The sequence below is a fragment of the Tenrec ecaudatus genome, chromosome 16 (assembly GCF_050624435.1).
Source record: "Tenrec ecaudatus isolate mTenEca1 chromosome 16, mTenEca1.hap1, whole genome shotgun sequence".
Classification (NCBI taxonomy): Eukaryota; Metazoa; Chordata; class Mammalia; order Afrosoricida; family Tenrecidae; genus Tenrec; species Tenrec ecaudatus.
In genome coordinates, this window is record NC_134545.1 from 85,429,709 (window position 1) to 85,450,223 (window position 20,515).

The following is a 20,515-nucleotide window of genomic DNA, read 5'->3' on the forward strand; positions in this document are numbered from 1 at the left end:
GGCCATTCCAGAGCCAAAGCCCTCTTGCTGGGTGTTCACTGAGTATCGATTCCGTCTGCAAGCAATTTTAATATTTCTTCAGGGACTTTCCAGCAGCAGCACAAGTCATTAATTCACCCTCCCAAATTGCTTATTCAATAGCAGAAACATGGCTCCTGAATAAAGTCCCAGAATTTATGTGACTTGCACGAGTCAGGAGGTCAAACAACTGTTATGGAGCGAAGTTAAAAATCCAAATAAAATATTGACACTTTTTTGGAGGGTTGGGGGGTGGCTCAGAAAAGAAGCAAAGATATTCAAAATAGGGGGTTTTCTTTGTTGTTGTTGCAATGCCCCCAGGATAAAGACTGGAAGGAGACTGAAGACAAGTTGGAGTTTATAAAATCAATGGAATTTATTGCACAACTACTTGGCATTTAATAATTCTCTCATTTCCACGTTCCCCTCGCCCCCACCTTGTCTGGGCCAGACACCGAGAGATACACAAGTATACAAATGTGCCTGTATGCATATCGACGCTGGTGCACAGGGCCAAGAGAGGGACACACTGGGGATGCGAGGACCTCAGAGACCGGAGAAGGGGCTGGTGATGCGTGTGTGGTCGTGTGGGACTGTGGCTTGTGGATTTGACATATGGGGCAAATATTTATGAAGTGGGTTTTGATAAATGTATTCAGGCTTGTAAATCCCAGATCAATGCACCAGAGCAGACGTGTATTCAGAGAGACAGGAATCATAGAAATGGTCTCTGGAAACGTGGGACTCAGACGAACACCTCTGGGCGGAGTCTCCCGCGACAAATCATATACACGAGTAACTATGGTTTTGAAAAGCAACCCTGGGACCCACCAGTGCACAGAAGATGCACTGAAGAAGCCATAGCCACTCACCCTAAAATCGTGTTGGTTGATAGCACAGATCTGATGTTTATCAAGCACTACCGCGGCACGTGCAGAGGGGGCAAGCGTGCTTAGAATCGCAGTTCCATGCGACTGCCTGCGCAGACATTGACTCGGGTGTTCAGATAGTGGCTGTTAAAAGATGGTGGGGAAGTTTTGCTCATGACCAAGAGTTAATAAACACAAAGACATATTACTATAGACAAATCCTCACTGCTAGTAGAGTTGATTCTTATTCATAGTAGACCTACAGGACAAGGTCGGACTTCCCCCAGAAACTGAGTTTCTGAGACGGTAACCATTTATGGGAGTAGAAAATCTCATCTTCTTTCGTGGATGTTGTTTTCGAACTACTGACCTTGTGGTTAGCAACCCACTACACCACCCAGGCTCCTAGAAGAGGCAATAGGGTTTATTTTATCAAAACCTGTCTGCAGTGCTGTTAAGCATGGGACCTTGGGCAATTGGCTTAGCCCCTCCACTGCCCCTTTGCTGAAGGAGAGACCATGCCCACGGTAGCAAGTTGTAGTTAAGAGATGAAGGAGGAGGTGCATTTAGTCCACTTCCTGTCCTCTAGGAGATGTGAAATAGTTGTTCTGAGATATAACATAAATGGTAGTTGTTACTTTTGCTACTATCATATGAAACTCATCTATTGCCACGTCAACAGGCCTATCCTCTCACAGATTACGTCCTGCTATGACTGACTTATTCTACCTAGTGGTTGGCAGCACGTAGCAGCATGAGCTCTGGAGTCAGGCACCTGTACCCACTCCTACCTCTGCTAACTTACACAACGGTATAACCTTGGGCACGTTACATAACCTCTCAGCAACTCCGTTAGCATTTCCTATAGAATCAAGCTAATAGCAGTACCGACTACCTAGATGATTGTGAAATTAGATAATCCATGTGAAATACTTAGTACAGTGCCGAGTGAGCATACGGAGGCCCCATGTCTGCCTCCAGCAAGTGGATGTGGTGAGCCTGGGGTGGGGCAGGGAGAGTAGACAGGAGCCTTGGCCCTAGCCAGGAGTCCACGTGGGATCCTTTTTGATGTCCTATCAGGCAGCCTTGTAGCCTCCGGAGCCACCCAGGAAGGCCACAGAGGCGGACGGCACCAGCCAGAAACGCTGCCGATGAGGGCAGGGCCAGGAGGCGAGGAGCTAGTCTGCTCACGCTCTGGGCTTGGCATGCACCACAGACTGGTTTCCAAATGGTTAGTTAAGCACATTGCCCTTTAATTTTTAAACTTATGCGAACTATCTTAAAGTTAAATCAATCCATATGCTTACCGTTCATCACATAAACCATCGCAATTGCCCTCTTGGGTCAGCCCCATGGCCCATCTAGCCTGGGAAATTGCCTCTGGCCCGGGCTCCCGGGGACACGCGGTGGAGGATGATCCGACTCAATGCCTGTTTTAGAAGTCGAGGGTGATGCAGAAAATATGCCTGGTCACAAAGGAAGCCACTCGGAATGTGCCGTCCGGGGGTGTCCTCAAAGAAACGATTTCGAAATGATGTTCCGTTTTAACCTATAGTGTAGCTTCCCCAGAGGATCAGATTAGCTTCTTGCATGTCAGTGGCTGTCAGTCGGAGTCAAGCTGATCACAGGGAGAAACGTGGTAGAGAGTGAGCGAGGAACTGCCTGAACTCACCACGGTGACTTTGTCCCCACTCACAAGACTCCTCCATGGCCCCAGAAGCCAGCTTTCCTCCATTAGAGAGTTTAGGAATCATCTGGAGGATTCGCTGTGAGAACCCCTACCCCAGGAGGTCTGAGGTGCGACCTGGGGTGTTCACTGTAGCGAGCGTCCGTGGGTGGGGGGCTGCTAATGTCGGCGGTCCAAGGACGACACTGTGAGAACCCCCTCCCGCAAGCTCTTGGGTAGGGCTCTCCTTCCTCAGAGTTTGCTTCTGGCTTCTGAGGCGCAGCAGAAGAGGCAGGAGTCCTTGACCCTTTTGGGGGTGAGAGTGGGGGTGGGAAGGGCCTGGGTCAACTGGGCACCTTTGTATCACCTCTCTCTTCCTCCACTGCCAGAATGCAAGTCCTGGTCACCGCTTTGAAGACTGCCCAGTCTCTGTTAGCTGCCATGACACAAAACACCACAGGGATTTAAAGAACAGACATGTATTTTCTCACTGTCCAGGAAGCTAGCCATCCAAATTCAAGGCATGGCTTTAAGGCAGTGGCTCTCAACCTTCCTCATGCCGCCACCCTTTCGTACAGTTCCTCATGCTGTGGTGACCCCCAACCATAAAATGATTTTCATGGTTACTTCATCACTGTCAATTTGCTACTATTATGAATCAGACGACTCCTGTGAAAGGGTCATTAGACCCCCAAAGGGGTCTCGACCCACAGGTTGAGAACCGCTGCTTTAAAGAGGGGCTTTCCTTGTCAGTAGCTCTAGTTATTCCCAGGATTCCTTGGGGTGCCTCCAGTTGGCATCTCTCTTCTCCTGGTGTGTGTCTCTGTTCTGGCCTTTCAATCGCTCACAAGTGATTCACGTCAGGACCCTCCCTACATTGTCCTGACCTCAGTCACACGAGAAAAGCCCGATTTCCGGCAGGAGCACATCCCCAGGGACAAGGACCAGGAATTCAGCTCACATTTGGAGGGCGGAGCACTGCTCAGTCTCTACTAGTGGCCCTTCCACCCAGCCCTGAGCGCACGGCCAAGGTGGTCCATCGTGCCAACGCAAGGCCACAGGGCGCGGGAGCAGGCAAAGCCACACTGGGCTGTGCACAGACTACACACCCAAAGGAACCAGGACTGCTCTTAAGAATGTCTGATCATCGCGGGGGTCGGGGGGCATGCAGTGTGTGAGTGAGTGGATGCTGTTCCTGTGGGGTCCTGTAGGAGGGAGGAGGCCTACTTCTGTTGTTTAGTTTTTGCGTTGGGCAGAGGAGAGAGCTCCGTTCCTTCCGGTTCTCAGGAGCAGGGAAAGGTAGCCCGGTTCCCAGGAGCGAGGACATTTTCCAGGATGATCTATGATGTCTCACTTGAGCTTCTGTCAGGAAAAGTCTCCAGCTGTCTGTGTCGCTTCGACTTGCCTGGGGGCTGAGCCAGGGACACGTACCGGCGGAGGCAGCTCGCAAAGGCCCGAGATGAAACAATGACCTGCATGATGGGCAAATATTCTTTGCGGAAGCAAATCTGCTTTTGTTCTTTGGAAGGTTCCCGGCAGCCGGAAGCCAGTGGTCAAGGCCCCATCTGTCCCGACTGGGCTCAGTGGACTTTTCTGAAACCATCTCCCCTCTGGGTTGCTTTGACTTTACCAGCTCATGAAAGCCTTTCCCCAGCCGGGGATGAAATAGGTTCTCCATACGCCCTCAAGTGAGCAGTCTACCCCAGGACAATGAGAGTGGACCGTGAGAGAGTCGATATATCTATGACACACGTGTGGAGTTACATGACATCTCCTCCCAAGGCTCTTTGAGCAAAGCGGTGATTTGACTTGACCTGCTGCCAGCCTGCCCTCCCACTAGGAAGTCATTCCAGAGTCGCGGAGGCAGTCTATTCTGGACGGCTGGGCAGGATGTCACGAGGACCTGCTTGGAAATCTCCTGCACACCTGGCACCAGCAGCATCTGCTTCCAGCCCGAGTGATGGCTCCCATCTTGCAACTGGGAAGGCTAAGGCTCAGGGGAAGCCCCTAACCTTTCCTTTCTCAGCACATGGCCAAGAGAGACCCGGAGTCGAGTTCAGGAGCTTCAATCTTGGGCTTTGAGGTGTCTCTCTCCTGAAAGCAGTATTCCTAGTGGGTCAGGAAATAGGTTCTAGGGAGGTGGTAGGGGGCTGTTAAGTGCCATTGAGTCGGTTCCGATCCATAAAGCCAATGAAACACGGCCCGGTCCTGCTCCATCCTCACCATTGTTCCTATGATTCAGCCCGTTGTTGCAGCCACTGTGTCCGTCCGTCTTGTTGGTCCTAGAGGTTAGTCCACCTGAATTCAGATCCTGGCTTTGCCGGTTACTGAATGGGTGACCTTGGGCAGTTAGAATATACATACATAGGTAGCTGGGAGAATGGAGTGAACTCTTTGTTGGAAATGTTTAGACATTTTGCCAAACAGAGAGTAAATAAATAGTCAGTAGACAGCACTTCTTACTGGAGCCTCTGCGAAGGAAGCATTGCTTCTAGACATCCTGACCAGCTGGGGCCTGGAAAGGCTGCCACTTCATTTCTTCCAAGGTGAGCTGTCTGAGGCCACCCCCATGCTAATAGGACTTCTTCCCGTCTCCACCGCAGGGTGAGTCTCTGCACACCATTTGTTACCATATAATATAATGTAATATAATATCATACATAACATAACATAATATGATGGGTAGGTTAACTTGGAAGCCCTAAGGCGGACTGTGGATGGATGGATAGATGAATAGATACATTTGTACTAAGTATACATACATTATATCATTCTATTGATTTGTAAAAAGTTCCCGGTCTGCCTGGCTGTAATGAGATTTTTGAACTTTGCGTGGCGATCAATGAGAGGAATATTATTGGCCTGGAGAATTGATATACCTGCTTTCGGTGGCTTGTTCTGCTCCCAGGCTGCCCCGGCCCCCCAGGTGTACGATTCCAGCAGACACTTAACCTTTTTTACAGTGTCATCAGGCTAAAAGGAATCTAATAGTGACACAGGACTTGTGCTCAGCACTCTGCCACTATTGCTTTCCTGTCACAAATAATTTATAGCCTTCTATTTCCATCCCTGAGCCTGCACCCCAGCCCTGCCTCCCGCTTTCCCCCAGCTCCCAGGAATCAATAAGCTCACATAGCCACTGTGGAACTTGAGGGTGCAAGGAGACAGACAGACAGACAAAGAGAGGGGAGTTAGGGAGAAAGCCAGGGTGTGTGTGTGTGTAAGAGATAGATAGGTAGATAGATAGATAGATAGATAGATAGATAGATAGATAGATAGATAGAATGAAACACAGAAGAAGAAGAGAGGAGGAGGAGGGAGAGGGGCTAGAACTTGAATAGGCATGACAGACACCCATGTGCTTTCTAAGAAGGTTTGAGATCTTTTCCATCTCATCTCAAGTTAAGCTAACTGTTCAGAGGAGACCGGAGGCACGGCTTCTGTTCTCACTCACAGAGCAGGTGAGGCCGTCTGATCTCCAGCTTGGCCGAGAATGAAAGCAAATTCCTTGCTGTCCTTTAGAGCCCTGCCATCCTTCCTCAGCATCTCTTGGGACTGAAGGAATTGTCGCTGGGCCCTTTGTGCCTACTTCCCAGGTCAGTCCCCAGCCTGTCTCCCTGTGCATCATCCTGATGCATCTTCAGGACCCGGCCACCTGCTGCTGTGGTACTTGATGCTCTTCCCAGGGTCTGGGCAGCACCTGCATCCACCAGGCAGACTGCAGGGCTTCTGTTCAGCGCCTAAATGGAAAGCATCAAGCCAAGGGGTTACCCGTCAGAATAATACTACTAGCAATTCTTATTATTATAGCCAGCATTTATTGAGCAAAGCATCATACTAATCACGTTACATGGATTATCCTAGTGAATCCTCACAATAGTACTATGAAGTGGATAGTATTATTACCTTATTTTACAGGCGAGGGAATAAGAAACGGCCAGTGAATTCACAGGCAGAGCTGGGATTCAGACTCAGGCAGGCTGAGTCCAAAGCCTCCCCTGTAATGGCGTCTGCTGCTCTCATGCTCCTTTGAGGTCAGAGACTCTAAGGGCCTGCAGGGCTCTATGCTGAGCTAAGGCCAAGGCTCGGGGGCTCATAGGAGAGGACACGTTCTCTCTGAAATGGTGGAGGAGGAAAAGCGCTCCTGTGGCAGAAAGCATGGCAGAGAGAGAAGTGGGCAGCAGGCACCTGGCAGGGCGGTCTGTCTGCGGAACTGGACATGGCACTTACCAGCTCCCAGGTGGAGGCGATGTGCCAGACAGTGCTCCTAACTGCACCTCCAAGGGTTGCTATCCACGGACCGGACCTTCCAGGCCAAACCTGCCAGGTGTCCTGAAGGAGAGGGATGTTCTCTGGGGCCAGGCATGAAAAGCATTGGAGAAGGAGGGGCAACAGTTTCAGGTGGTCACCCAGAGGAGCTGACTTCTTCCCTTCCACCCCTAGTGGGATTCCTGAGCCTTTGGGCTGTTATATAGGATGCTGGGGGGGCGGGGGGCAGGGATTCAATGACCCTGGTTCTTGGGATTGCTATCAATTTCCTGGGATCAGCCCTAGGGACTGGCAAGTGCCCACTGTCGGGGGGTGGGTGGACACGGAGAGCATGAGGAACTCACAGCAGACACCCTACCCAACACCTTTCCCATTCACCACCAAGCTGCTGTCAGGGAGTAGTGGTTTTCCATCACTTGCTGCCTCGGTTAAATCTGCACCACTGGCCTGGGGGTCAGAGGCCCTGGGTCAGTCACAAAGACAGAAACTCTGCAAGGCTGGCCAGTCATCTGCCTCGCCCAGCCCCAGCACTGGGATTCCCTTAGCCTGCAGAGCGCAGCAAGCCTGAGCCATCCACAGCACCTGCTGAGACCCTGGAAGCTTTCACGCAGTGACTCAGGAGCTGCTGCTCTGAACAGCTCGGCACCCTTCTAGATGTTTCTGGTAGACCTGTCTACACTCGCATTCCAACAAACAAACTCACTGCTATCGACCCTACAGGACAGGGCAGAACTGCCCCGTGAGTTTCTGAGACTGTTTCCAAGAGTAGGCAGTCCCACCTTGCCTTAGCTGCTTTTCAATCTGTCCCCTTGTGATCATGCGCCAAACCTTCCTCCTTCCTCCAAAGCTCTTGGGAAATGACCTTACCTCCTACCTTACTGAGAGGTAAACACTGCCTTTGGCACCTCAAAGTAAGCCCCATCTGGCTGGCTCCTCCCCCTTGCCCTGCACACCATTCCTGCTCTCACAACCACCCACCCACCATCTCTCAGGCCACAGCGTCTCCCTTTTCACCGACTCTTCCTCCTCCATCTTCAGACAGGTCCAGATCTTTCTTTCCTCTGCTGAGCTGGCTGTCCCATGCTCCCGATTCCTCACCTCTCCCGGCCAACTTCCCTTGCTTCCCCCTTCTTGTCTCCCACTCACATCTAACGTCTCTGTCCAAGTCCTGCTTTAGACCTTTTGTGGACCTCTCCAAGGTCCCTGACGGTCATCAAAAGCCCCGAGTGTATTTCTCCTTGTCCGTTCTCTTCCATCTTGATGTCACAGTTGGCACTGTGGACTGCGTTCTCTTTCTCGGAACACGCGTCCCCTCTGACTTACATGAAACTGCTCTACCCAGACTCCCATCTCCTGCGTGAACACCACTTCTCTGCTTCTACACAAGTTCTGTCTCCTTCCTCTTTTCTCTGAAAATAGATGCCCTCCAGTCTCCACACCTTAGACTTTTTCTACCTTTCAGCTCCCTTTGTCTTGACCCAAGCCCATTGCTATCAAGTTGGTTCTGACTCATAGTGATCCTCTATAGGGTTTCTGAGGCTGTCAATCTGGATGGGAGCAAACAGCCTCATCTTTCTACCTTGGAGCAGCTGGTGAGTTTGAACCATGGACCTTACAGTAAGCAGCTCAGCGTGTACCCAACAGCCCTATTCCTTCTGTGCCAGCCGACCCGTGGGTATTTCCACCTGGATGCTGTCCCCTTTGCCAGTTTAAGATCTGAATGTGGAGGACGCATGTCCTCGCTCTATGGCCAAAGCTGCCATCCCTCTGCACCCTGATTCCTGCCATAGATACGTCCCACCAACCTTCCGGTTGCACAGAACTGGGCGCTGTGAACAACAAGTGACACCAGTTAGGAGCCCAAATCTGGTCACTGTGGCTTCCCAGTGCCTTGCAAATCCTCATTCCGTTTCAGAGGTCCCCGCTTGATGCCATTCTTCCAGAGGGCATGGCTTTGGTGGGATCCATTTGCACAGTGTCCTCTAGTTTAGAAATCCCTCGTGGTTTGGAGTCCTTTCAACCCGGTTCTCGCGTGTTGGTGGCAGCCTGGCGCAGTAAGAAAGCCACGGGCCTTTGAGGCTGCACTCTGACTCTGCGCCAACAAGCAGCGTGGTCTTGGGTGACCTCCTTTGGAGGTTGTTGAGAGTAAGAGCACATCCATGTCTATATTATAACCTGTCTTATTGGCACATTGTAGGTGCTCAACAAATAGGAAATCGCTAACATCATCTGAGTTTTCAGCCTCCTTTTCTCTGTTTCTGGCTAGACAACGGTCTAGGTCTGAATCCCTGAGAGCAATGTGCACTTCGGCTTCCTTCCCCAGCATCCGCTTCTAACATCCTCCTCTGTGTCTTTGTTCCTCTCAGAATCATATTACTTTTTTTTCTTTCTGGGGAAAGAGACCTCATAGATCCCATAGTGCAGCTCTTCTGTTTGACCGCTGAAAAGAGGAGCTGAATGGTGTTGCCAGGCTATGTGACTTGAGACACAGACTCCCCAACCTGCAGTCCTGTGCCCTTTCCACCATCCTGAAACCAGTGGCCACGAGCTGAGTCTGGCTCAGGGCGACTCCAGGTGTGTCACGGTAGAACTGTGCTCCAAAGCTTTTCAAGGAACTGGTTTGTTGTTGTTGTTTTAAGTTGAACACCAGCCCTTTCCTCTGCAACACCTCTGGGTAGACCTGAAGCACCAACCCTTCTGTTAGTAGCTGAGCATGTAAATGTGTGTTCTCTGCAGGGGCTCCTTGGATCCTGCTCTGCTTTAAAGACACTCATTGGGTTATGATTCCTCAGTGATACCTCTCCCAATCTAAGGTGATTTTAACATTGGTAAAGAGGGGCACCAGCGGGACACCATTGATAAAACTCATATCCTGGCGAAATAGCCACGTGGCAGCTGAAAACCCTATACCCTTGCTAGTCGTGCATTCTTTCCAAAAATCAGGACTTTTTAAAAACACCATGGAACACAGGAAAAATTGTTAAAAATTGGGACTGTCCCGCTAAAAGTGGGACGTCTGGTCACCTTACCAATCCCCCACCTTCAAGAGAGTTCCTTCTCGGGCTCCTTCTGGCACTTAGGTGACCCCTCCGCAGTTACTTGGCTTTTTGGAGGGTGCATATCTTGACACTTCTCTCCGGCACTGTGATGTCACCGTGTCATCCCTATGGCCGGCAAGGCAAGTGCTCAGTAAAAGCCAGTCGGAGCTGAGTCTGCTGCGGCCCGTGACTCACCTGGCTGGTTAAGGTAGGTGTGGCTCCCACACCTCTCCTGGGGAAGGAGCAAAGCCATGGGAAAGGTTGCATCCAAGGACAACTAATTTGGCCCATGGCTGGAGAGAGTCACTCCTCAGTGTTGACCCCAGGGTTGGATTTTGGGTTGACGAGGCCTGCCCTTTCCAAATCATCGAAAAAGCACAGTCTCTCTGCTCCAGTCAGATGCTTAATTTCATCCTCGGGTCTGCAGAGATGGTACCAGGCCTTCCAACCGGGCCGGGAAAGAGGCTGGGCCCCAAGGAAGACCTCCAGGCAAAGAAAGGAAGCCATCAGCTAGCCACCCGAGGAGGGACAGGGTGTGCACTTGCTTGGGCACAATAAGTAGACTCAAGAAGAAGCTGTTCAGGGCTGGTGTCTGGCCTGGGACTGGGTGCCCTCTTAGTGTCCTGGGGACGCAGGGTCACCTGTAATCCTGTTCTGGTCTGGCTATGTCGTAGCTCTGGGAAGGGGGAAAGCCCAGCCCTGCCCCCTGACTCTGGAGGCCTGGGACATAGGTCCAAGGGAAAACCATCATTCCGGAGTGGTCTCCAGGCCCACAAGTCCTGCTACCAGGGGAGATATGTGCGTGGATGAGGAGGGAAGGGTGGACAGCAAGCCACGATCAGTCCTCACTACCTGAAGTCAAGCCGTGGTTCGACGGCACACAGGGCAGAGCAGAGTGCAGACCATCTCTGTCGACAGCTGCAGGAGATTGGCCCCGGCAGCGTCAGTTGTGCTCGGCAGCTATCAGCCTGTCAGTGAGGGCAGCGCCACGGGAGCAGGAACAGGAGGAAGGAGCCGGGGAGCTTGGGAGAGCCCCTCTCCGGGCTGGGGGGTAGGGGACCAGGCCAGGTGACGGAGGCACGTGATGTGTGATGCTGTTGTGATGCTGTTGCAGGATCATCCGGACCAAAGTTCAGCAGCCTTTCCACCCGACCCCCGATGGGGCTGGAACAGGAGTGACTGCCCCTGGCCACACCATTGGTAAGAGCGCTCGGTGGTCTGGGAAGGGGAACCTGAGGCTCTGGGGGAAGGCCCTTCCCGCAGAGCAGCCTGCCCAGTCTGCGGCCCAAGGTTAGGTTAGCCAGTTTCCTAATCCCTGCTCTCCCTGAGTTTCTAGGCTAGAGCTTCAGGATCTCCCTGAGAGAGACAAGTCCACCTGGATGGCTGGCTCTCTGCCTCCCACCCACCTCACTTGACCCTGCCTTCCCTCAGTCCGTCCGTCCGTCCGTCTGTCAGTCAGTCACTCTCAATGAAGTCAACATTCTCCTTTTAGGATTTCTTCTTCTATCACTCCTCCTCCTCCCTCTCAATCTTTTGTTCTTATGTGACCCTGTCTTCCCACCTGCCCCTCTCTCTTTCACATCTGCTCTCTAGAGGAGGCCCGGAGGCGTCGTTTGGTCAGCAGTTCGAAACCACCTGGCTCTCTCTCTATTCCAATCCAGAGGGACAGTCTCAGACTCTCGGAGGGGGAGTTCTACCCTGTTCTCGAGGGTCTCTGTGAGTCAGCAGTCAGTCTGGTTGTGGCTGCCTTGGCTCTGACTATTTTGGGAATGAGCCTTCTCTAAAAAGCATCCTTCTTTCTTCTTCCCGCCCCACTCCTCCCCTCCGCCTTTTCCTTCTTTCTCCTCCTCTCCCTATGACTGGGCCTGGATTCCAGCCTCCTTTCTCCCCCTTCCTCCGCATGCACTCTGTTTCCTCTTGGCCAGCCTCTCGTGATCCCTCTGTCTCTGTTGCATGCACTCTGCAGTTCTCGGCCCCTCGCCAGCCCCCTCATCCACTCAGCCTCACTCAGGGCAGGTCGCTGACACACCTGTGAAATCCACACACCTTTCACACTTCCCTTAGGCCTAAGGGTTCTTGATGATACCGGAGCCATACTTAAGGCCTGGGGCTTGAGGGGCTGGGATGTGATTAAATTTTCCCTGCTGCCCCTCTTGGGAGTGGTGCCCTTCTCTCTTGACCAGTAGGAGGGGGTGATGGCTGGTCCCAGCCCTCCTGGAGTTGGCAGGAGCTATTGTTTATTAAGCCTGTGCAACAGCGTGTGCTTGGAAGGAGGGTGAGGCCAGGCTGTACCTGAGCCGATCACTGCTCAGTGAACAGGCTCATTCACCTGTGCCCTGGAGGGAAGAGCAGGAACTGCTCAGGTGGTTTCTAGACCAGAAGCAACTGGGAGAGAGGGGCTACGCACGTTGGGGTGGACCAGGCCCATCCTGTGTCTTCTGCAGAGTCGGAGGCTGACCTCACCACGTCATAGCCTAAATCAGGACTGGCGAAGACACAGCCCCCGACATTGAGGAGCAGTGAACCGGGGTTTGTCAGAGGCATTTGCTCAGCCCTGGAGAGGGAGGAAGCCCAATTGGGAGCCACGTCCTCTGGAGGAATGGCTTTCCAGGTGGAATCACTTTGGGCCTTTCCTGGGCCTTGGGCCTGCCCTTGATCCATCCTCAGGGGAATGAGTTTAGGAAGCGGAGTGACGACGATAGGGTGAACCTCGAAGGCCTGCAGTCGACTGGCCTTCACCCACCCCCTGGCTGGGCACGGTTGGAATAGCCGTAGTCCTAGAGCGTTTTGGTGGCCCGGTGGCCTAGTGGTTCCAGGTTGGGCTGCAAACTGCAAGGTCAGCATTTCTGAACCACCCGCTGCTCCACGGGAAAAAGAACTTTCTTCTCTCTTAGAGAGTTATAGTCTCAGAAACCCACAGGGGCGGGTCCACCCCGTCCGATAGGGTCGCTGTGACTGCCCATGGGCTGGACCGCACCGGGTTTGTTTCGAGACTGTATATGTGGCAGCGTGTTCCCCTTCCAGCCCCAGAGGAAGAAGGGGACTCTAGGTTCCCCACTCCCTCTTTCCCTCTGCTTCACAGCCCCCAGCCCTGGGGCCCTGGCCGGAGGTCACAGCCATTCTCCTCACGGCACATTCTCCTCCCTCTCCCCCAGTTCCCAGCACGGCCTCCCCTCCTGTCTCCAGCGCCTCCAATGATCCAGTGGGATCCTACTCCATCAATGGGATCCTGGGGATTCCTCGCTCCAACGGTGAGAAGAGGAAACGTGATGAAGGTAGGGAGGAGGGAAGCTGAACATAGGGAGGAGGGTAGAGGTTTGGCTTCCCTTTGGCATGCTTTGTCCTCGGACGCAGAGCTCCGGTTTCGGTCCGGCCTCACAGCTGCTCTGCTGTGAGATCAATTTTAGTAGCAAAGCCCAGGTCCCCCCACTGCCCTGCTGGCTCCTGGAGAGAGGGCGGGAGGCTGCTGGTGGGGCCATCAGCTTCACCATCTGCTCAACCCCAACCACCTCCCCTTCCACTGGGACTCGCCCCTCGGTCCCTGTGGGATGCCAGGAGGAAGAGCCTGAGCCATTTACCTTGGGAAGGTTGGGGAGACTGGGGGACATCTGGTCTCTGACCCGAGGATGTAAGGCCAGCCTGCCTGTCCTCACCTGATCCCACCCCAGCAGGAGGGAAGGGGTGATGTCATTTACAGCTGATCTGGGTGTCTTCTCTCTCTAACGCATGGGCATCACGCCCCACGAACTACCTAGGGACAGGGCCCTCGACACTTGTTGGTGGGAGGAGATGGTATTCGAAGTCCTCCCATGCTCTCTCTCCCCAACCTCCCCACTCCTGGCACCCTTCAGAGGGTAGCAGCTCCAAGGGAAGAGGGCATGGAGGAGAATGGAGTGGAGCAAGGGAAATATTCAAATGGGTGAGGGGAGGGCCACTGAAATAAAGAAAGACTGCAGTCTCAGGTCTCCCCTGCCCTGGCAGCAGTGGGGAAAGTGTTTCCAAATGCTGTGGCAGAAGGGGTCCCTTGGTTAGCATTGGCTTCTCTTGTGCATGAGATCAAAACTCAGGGAGATGAGCGGGGGCACAGTGTTACAGTGTCTCCAGGCAGTCCCCCACCCCGGTTCTCCTAGGGCCCCCACTGGGGAAGATGTAGCTTGGCCTAGGGAAGTTGTGTGGTGTTAAGAGTATCGCCTACAAAATGGACAGTATCCATGAAGGCTGGGCATCAATGGGGTGAGTGTTGAGTCCATTTTAAGGCCAGGACAGTCCCCATGTCTGCCAGTCAGCGTCTCTCACAAAGATCCTGTTTGGACCATAAAGGATACAGCCATCCCAAACATAGACACGCCCTTGATGAGGGTAGCCTCAGAGGGTAAGGATCAGAAAAGAGGGAAAGCTGGAAGTCCCTAAACCAATGGTCGGAGTCTTCCTGGACCAGGCTATGGGTAAGGAGACAGAAAGAGCCTTGGCCTTCAGCAGAAGGGACGGAGTGGATGAGAGCCCTAGGTCTGGAAAGACAGCCGTGACCTGGTGCTGGCCTCCTTCCAGAAGCCCTAATGGCCTCGTTTCACAGGGAAACAGCTTGTCTGGCTCTATTTCTCCTTCTTCCAAAATATCCAAACCCATTTGGCTGCCACGGCCTTTGCCACTCACTAAATTTCATTGTGGTTGTTTTGGCGGCAGCCACTGATGGGCAGGGGGAGGCTGAGTGAAACCCCTAAGCCCTGATTCCCTGGAGGCGCTTCTTCCCATACTGGGGCCAGAGCCAAGCCCTCTGGAACCCTCTGGCTTAGAAGATTCTGCCTCAAACCCCCAACGGCAGCTTCTGGTTTGCATCATGGATGCTGCTTGGTTTGCAGTGAGCTGTGCAGTGAAGGGCAGCTACAGAAGCCCCTCTGTCGCGACTTTTAGTCTCAGTTGACTTTAGATTGGGGCCAAGCATGTCCTCTGTTCTCTGGGTGCCTCTGGCCATGAAGGGAGGTGGGGGTAGGGAGGCACTGGCATGAGGTTGTAGCCACCCAGGGGCGGGCCAGGCGGGCCCAGAACAGAGCACCCCGTTCAGAACAGTTGACCATGTTCGCTCATTGTTTCTAGTCTATTCAGTTTAATGAACCTTTCGTGCACATCAGTTGTAAGAAAGGCCGGGTGGTACGGAAGCCTAAAGCAGAACAAGATATGATTCTTGTCCCTAAGGACCTTATAGTCTGGCAGGGCGTAGAAAGCACGTGAACCCAGAGAGCAAAAAGACCCATCAGATATGTGTGTTGTAATAGAGACCTGGGCTGTAAGCCACAGCCACTTCAGAGGTAGGAGGGAGTAGAGCACCAGGACAGGGTGCTGTTTGAGGAGGGACTCGCAGATGGGGTGGGGAGAATGACCCAAGACAATGGTGGTGTGACATTCGGATAGTCTGGTACTTGTGACCAGCGAGTCCTACTGGTGAGAAAATTCAGAGCGTTTTGGCTGCACTGAAGAACAAGGGGGAAGGGTGGGAGGTGAGGGCAGGGAGATGGATGGGCGGCTTAGTTATCTAGTGTGGCTACAACAGAAGCATCGTACATAGGTGGAAATGTATTTTCTCAGTTTAGGAGGCTAGAAGTCCAAATGCAGGGGGCCAGCTCTGGGGAAGGTGTGCTCTTTCTGTCAACCCTGGAGGAAGGTCCTTCCCTCTTTGAGCTTCTGCTGCTGGCTGATCTTCAGGGGCTGGACATCGCTTCCTCCCAGCTGTGCTGCATTTTGCTACTTGTTTAAGCTTCTGTGTATCTCAAAAGAGACAACTCAAGGGACACTTTACACTAACCCTGCATCCTTAACAAAGCCAAGACCACCCATTCCCAAGTGATAGAACCACAGGCAAAAAGGTGAGGATTTGCAGCACATACGTGTTTTGGGGGGAAAGGGGGACAAAAGTTAATCCATAACATTCGCCCCTTTGGCCCCACCCCAATTCAGCCACCCTATCACATCATCCCCAACGTCTTAAGTCTGATTCCGAAATCCTGTCTTCCGAGCCATCTAAATCCAGCAGGAGGGAGATTTTAGGCATATTTCAGCTTGAGGCAAGATTCCTCTTTATCTGTGAGCCTGTGAAACCTAGAACACAGACTAGCTGCTCCCAAAGTTTAGTGGTGAAACACATACAGGGGAGATGTTTCCATTGTAAATGGGATACATTGGAGGCGGAAAAGGGACAACCGGTATCAAGTACGATTAAAACCCATCCGGGCAAAGTACAGTAGCTTGCAAGGCTTGAAACTAATATTCTGTTCTCTGAAACCTCCAGGGTAGCAGTGTTTCCTTCCAGACTCTAGGTCTTGGCCATGATCTCTGGAATCTGCATAGTGACCCTGGGCTTCAGCTCTGCCTTTCAGGCCCACCGGGCTGGCAGCTCTGCTCCCTGGACATTGGGCAGCCATGGTCTCCTAGTCCATCCGAATGGTGGTGGCCCATCCCTCCAAGGTGGCTTCGTTCTTCTTTCCCTTGGGCATGGCATCCCTACCCACTTATTTTTGCTTTTGAGCCCCATCTTCCTGGCACCCCTTGGTGGAAGCCCGTCTTCCAGAACCAAGTTGGTGAAGATTGTCCCCTTTGAAATCTGGGAATGGCGGCCCCACCCTTTGAGGTCCAGGAGATGATTTGCCCCACCTTTTAAAGCCAACAAGGCCCTGCTTCCTCCACTCTCCGCTAGAGTTCTATTGACTGTCAAGCTTCTCCAGGCTTGGTCATTGCCCTTTCTTGGGAGGCAGCAGCAGATGAAGCACCTCTCCTGCCTGTCGGGTTCAAGAGCAAACAGTGCTCTTTTCTTTCGAGCCATTGGTCTACACTAAGGGTTTTTTGTTTGTGCTGCGATCGTTAGATCCACCAGCCACTGGCTTAATCTCGCTGACAAAAGACTGTGTAGCCACATTTCTGGTGAGTTTTGTAGGACACGTGTCCATCCACGGTTTGTTTATACAAGGGACTTTTCCAAATCCTTAAATTGTGTCTTTGCTTTGCAGTTCACGTTTAAGTTCATCTCTCTTCTTCTACATTTTACTGTAAGTTGCAAGGAGAAATCACATAGCCTCTTTAAGAGCTTCCTTAGAAATCTCAGCCAGACATTCAAGTCCACTACTTAGAAGTTTGGCCCAACAAACATTCCAACCCAGTTGAGACAAGTTCTTTGCCACTGCTTAAAAACACCTCTCTTTCTTTATTGTCTAATCCCACGCTCATAATTGTCTTTGAAAAACTCACCAGAAGGACAGTTAGCACCTGTATTTCTAGCAATCTACTTTGCTGGTGCTTTCTGTACTCGTGCTTTCTGTACTCGTGAAGATCGGGGTGACTTTGTCAACAGCTCCCTCCCCTCCTTCTGATAGCCTTCCCCAGAATTACCTTTGATGTCCGTAGTTTCACCAGTCATTTCAAGGCGCTTCAGACTTTAACTGTGAGACACCTTAGAACTCTCCCAGCCTTCATCCATTACCTAGTGCCAAGACATTCTAGGTAGCTATTAGAACTTTGCAGTGCTCAATTCTGCTTTGGTTACAGTGTTGCCATAACAGAAATGCCAGAGGTGGATGGCTTTATCCCAGACAAATTTATCTTTTTAGAGTGGAGGAGGCTAGAGGTCCAAATTCCAGGTGCCAGTTCCAGGGGGAAGTTCTTCTGCCTGTCAGCACTGGAATAATGTCGTCCCTCCTCTCTTCAGACCTCTGCTCCTGGGCCAGCTTTATGTGGCTTGGCTTCCCTCCGGCTCCGCTTCTTTTCCTCGTTGAACCTCCTTTATAGCTCTGAAGATATACTGATCCTTCACCAACCGTCCCTCATTAACACGGCAAAGACCGCTCATTTCCAAATGAGGTTATCATCCCAGGCATAGAAGTTAGGATTTTAGGACACATATTTTGGGAGAAAGCGAGTCACTTTCAAAGAGTGAGCTATCTGTTTGAACTTTAACGTAAGTCAATGAACGAGGCAGTGAGTTAGGTCACAGTCTGTCAGGCCAAGCCTAGAGCGCATCGGGAGTTTGGACTTCTTCTGAGAGCATCAACAGAATCCATAGAAGTGCTGGGTTGGGGATGTTCTGGTTCCAACGGTGAAACCAACTGAAACTGAAGCAGGGAGACGTCTCCAGGTGTCTTCTAGGTGAGGACTAACGGGCCCTCCAAGTTTCCCCTAATTGCGTAAGCACTATCTTCTAGGTCTTGCCAGGTGGCATGAAGGACTAAAGGCCCTAGATGCATTTTTTGGTGTGGGGGTGGTGGGATTCTTTTGCCCTGACTCCTCCTTTACCTAACTCCTGCCTTTTCTTGACCGACCCCAGGCTAGATCTAGCTATCCTTGGTCTGGAGCAGCCCAGAGTCCAGGAGGAAGGCGAGTGCTCCCTGACCCTGGACTTGATCCATTGGAGTCGGGTGGGAAGGGAAGGAGAGGGTGAAGCCTTTTCACCGCCTTTCTTCCCCTCCCCCACTCTGGGTGCCTCCAAGCAGCCAGGCCCCCTTTTGCATTAGGGAGCAACTCGGATGATTAAGAATACGGGAGATAATTATGTGTCAAGATGATGTAGCCCAAGTCCGCAGTCAGGCCAAGGTAGCAAAGCCGCTCGCTCGTAGGCGGGCTGCAGCAGGCAGCCACAGGCAGGGCCTGCACAGCCGTCCAGGTGTGCCCTTCTGTTCTGGGGCCAGGACTGCAGGCAACAGGGAACAAACTGGACTTGGGAACAGAGGGGTGTTGGCGAATGCATGTCAAGGGCAGGACAGTAGCGGAAGTAGCGGGGCTTACCTGCTAGAACAGCGGTTCTCAACCTGTGGGTCGAGACCCCTTTGGGGATCAAACGACCCTTTCACAAGGGTCACCTAAGACCATCAGGAAACCCTTATTTCCGATCCTCTATCTGTCTCCGCCCACATGCGGATGCGCCGGTATACAAGTACCCAGCCTGAAGACTGTTACCCCGTGCTACACCATACTTCGAGACAAGATTTCATTTATTTTCATTAGAAATAAATATTTCACAATAGATAATGACATTGTTTTTGTGATTCGTCACTATGTTCAATTTGTAACAATGAAAATGCATCCTGCATATCAGATATTTACATGATGATTCATAACAGTAACAAAATGACAGTTATGAAGTAGCAACAAAAACAATGTTATGGTTGGGGTCACCACAACAGGGGGAACTGTATGAAAGGGTCCCTGCATGAGGAAGGTTGAGAACCACTGTTCTAGAAGGGCCTTTGATGTTTCCTTTGGCCTGAGGCAGGGAGCCTCTCCACAGAAGTGTCATGCCCCGAGGACAAGCTGTGAGCTTGGGGACAGTCGGGCCCATTCTTCAGCTCTAAGGAGGTCACGGTGGCATGGTGGTGAGGACGGTTGGTCGGTTGGTCGCTGCAGCTTGTGCTGGCCTTCTTGGAGACGGTCTCAGCATTAGTCATTGGTGTTCACAGTGGTGCGAACCAGGGCATCACTGGCAGTGGCTCTCGGAATGCGGACAATGTTCTTAGTTTCTGCAGCAGGCTTTGCTGTGGGAACATTAGTGAAGGGCTGATCATCGTTAGTGCAGCGCTCGGGGAGAGAAGGCTGACAATGACCGAGTCTGCTTGAGATTCCTTCTCATTCCGAGATCTTTTGGAGGTCGGGTATGTGTATATGGGGGGTGGAAATGTCACAGGCTCTCTCTTGAGCCTGTCAATGTGCTGCTCAAGAACCTTCGGGCCTCCCCGCTAAGAGTCCAGAAGCCCCCAGAACAAGTTTGGAGTAGATGAGCAATTGTGTTATGAAGCGTGCAAGACAGGCTGTCTGTCAGCCCAGGAGGACAGAAAGCCCAGACCTGCTTAAATGCTCACCTGTTCTTAGGCACAGTTCCACATGGGGACATGGGAAGCTGGAGTCCCTGGGGCCCCCGGAGGGACACAGATTCCCTGAATATTGTGAGGCCTGGCTTCCACGACTGGAGGACAGAGACTCTTCCTCAAAACTCAGGCCTCACAATCCACAATCTTTGTCCTTTCCCAACTGCTTGCGGCTGAGGCCCAAAGTGTCCCTCTTTGCCAGCGCCGAGGCTGAATCACAGCGCCACGAGGTAACGTGTGTCCAAAAATCCACATGAAGTCGAATGCTGAGGGAGTCTGTAGGTCTGTATGAGGGGCGTATGCTGCTCCCCTCCTCTGCTGTGTGTGGGGGATTACGTGGGGCTCTGGCTTTGCCTTCCATTAATTGGGCGCACTATTCATTGTGCAAGTTGTGTGGTGCCAAGCCAGTGCAATTGTGTGTTTACAGCAGATCAGGCTGCATGGCTGCAAATGCCGGGGCCTGTTACTGCCTTTGATAGTTCCCTTCTGCGCTGCATGAAGCACTAACTGGCAGAAGCAGTTTATTACCTCGGGTAGTTTCCCTTTGAGAAGTCTCTGAGGTTGGTGTGTGTGTATGTTTTCAGGTTAGACTTGGAGCCAGGGTGGGGGGGATTCTTGCTATGGAAATGTGCAGCATCTAGGCTGCCTAGGATCCCTGGCTTTACGCTGAGAAGGCTGCACCGACTTCAACGGGAAGGTCAGCGAGGGCTGAGACCAGCTGTGTTATCCCTGGGGCCCAGCACTGATGGGAAGAGTGGCCCTGTGGGGAAGAGCGTGGGCTACGGAGTAAGGGACGGCTGGATTTGAATCCTA

General features: G+C 52.2%; 1 protein-coding gene across 5 annotated transcripts in view; it reads left to right on the plus strand.

Moving 5' to 3' along the window:
• Window positions 1-20,515, plus strand: part of PAX2 (paired box 2) — a 93,711-nt gene that overhangs the window by 30,455 nt on the left and 42,741 nt on the right. For all 5 annotated transcript variants that reach the window (XM_075533966.1, XM_075533965.1, XM_075533968.1 and 2 more), the window contains 2 exons: window positions 10,975-11,060; window positions 13,016-13,135. In XM_075533966.1, the coding sequence (XP_075390081.1) occupies window positions 10,975-11,060; window positions 13,016-13,135 (206 nt within the window). The remainder of the gene's footprint in view (window positions 1-10,974; window positions 11,061-13,015; window positions 13,136-20,515) is intronic.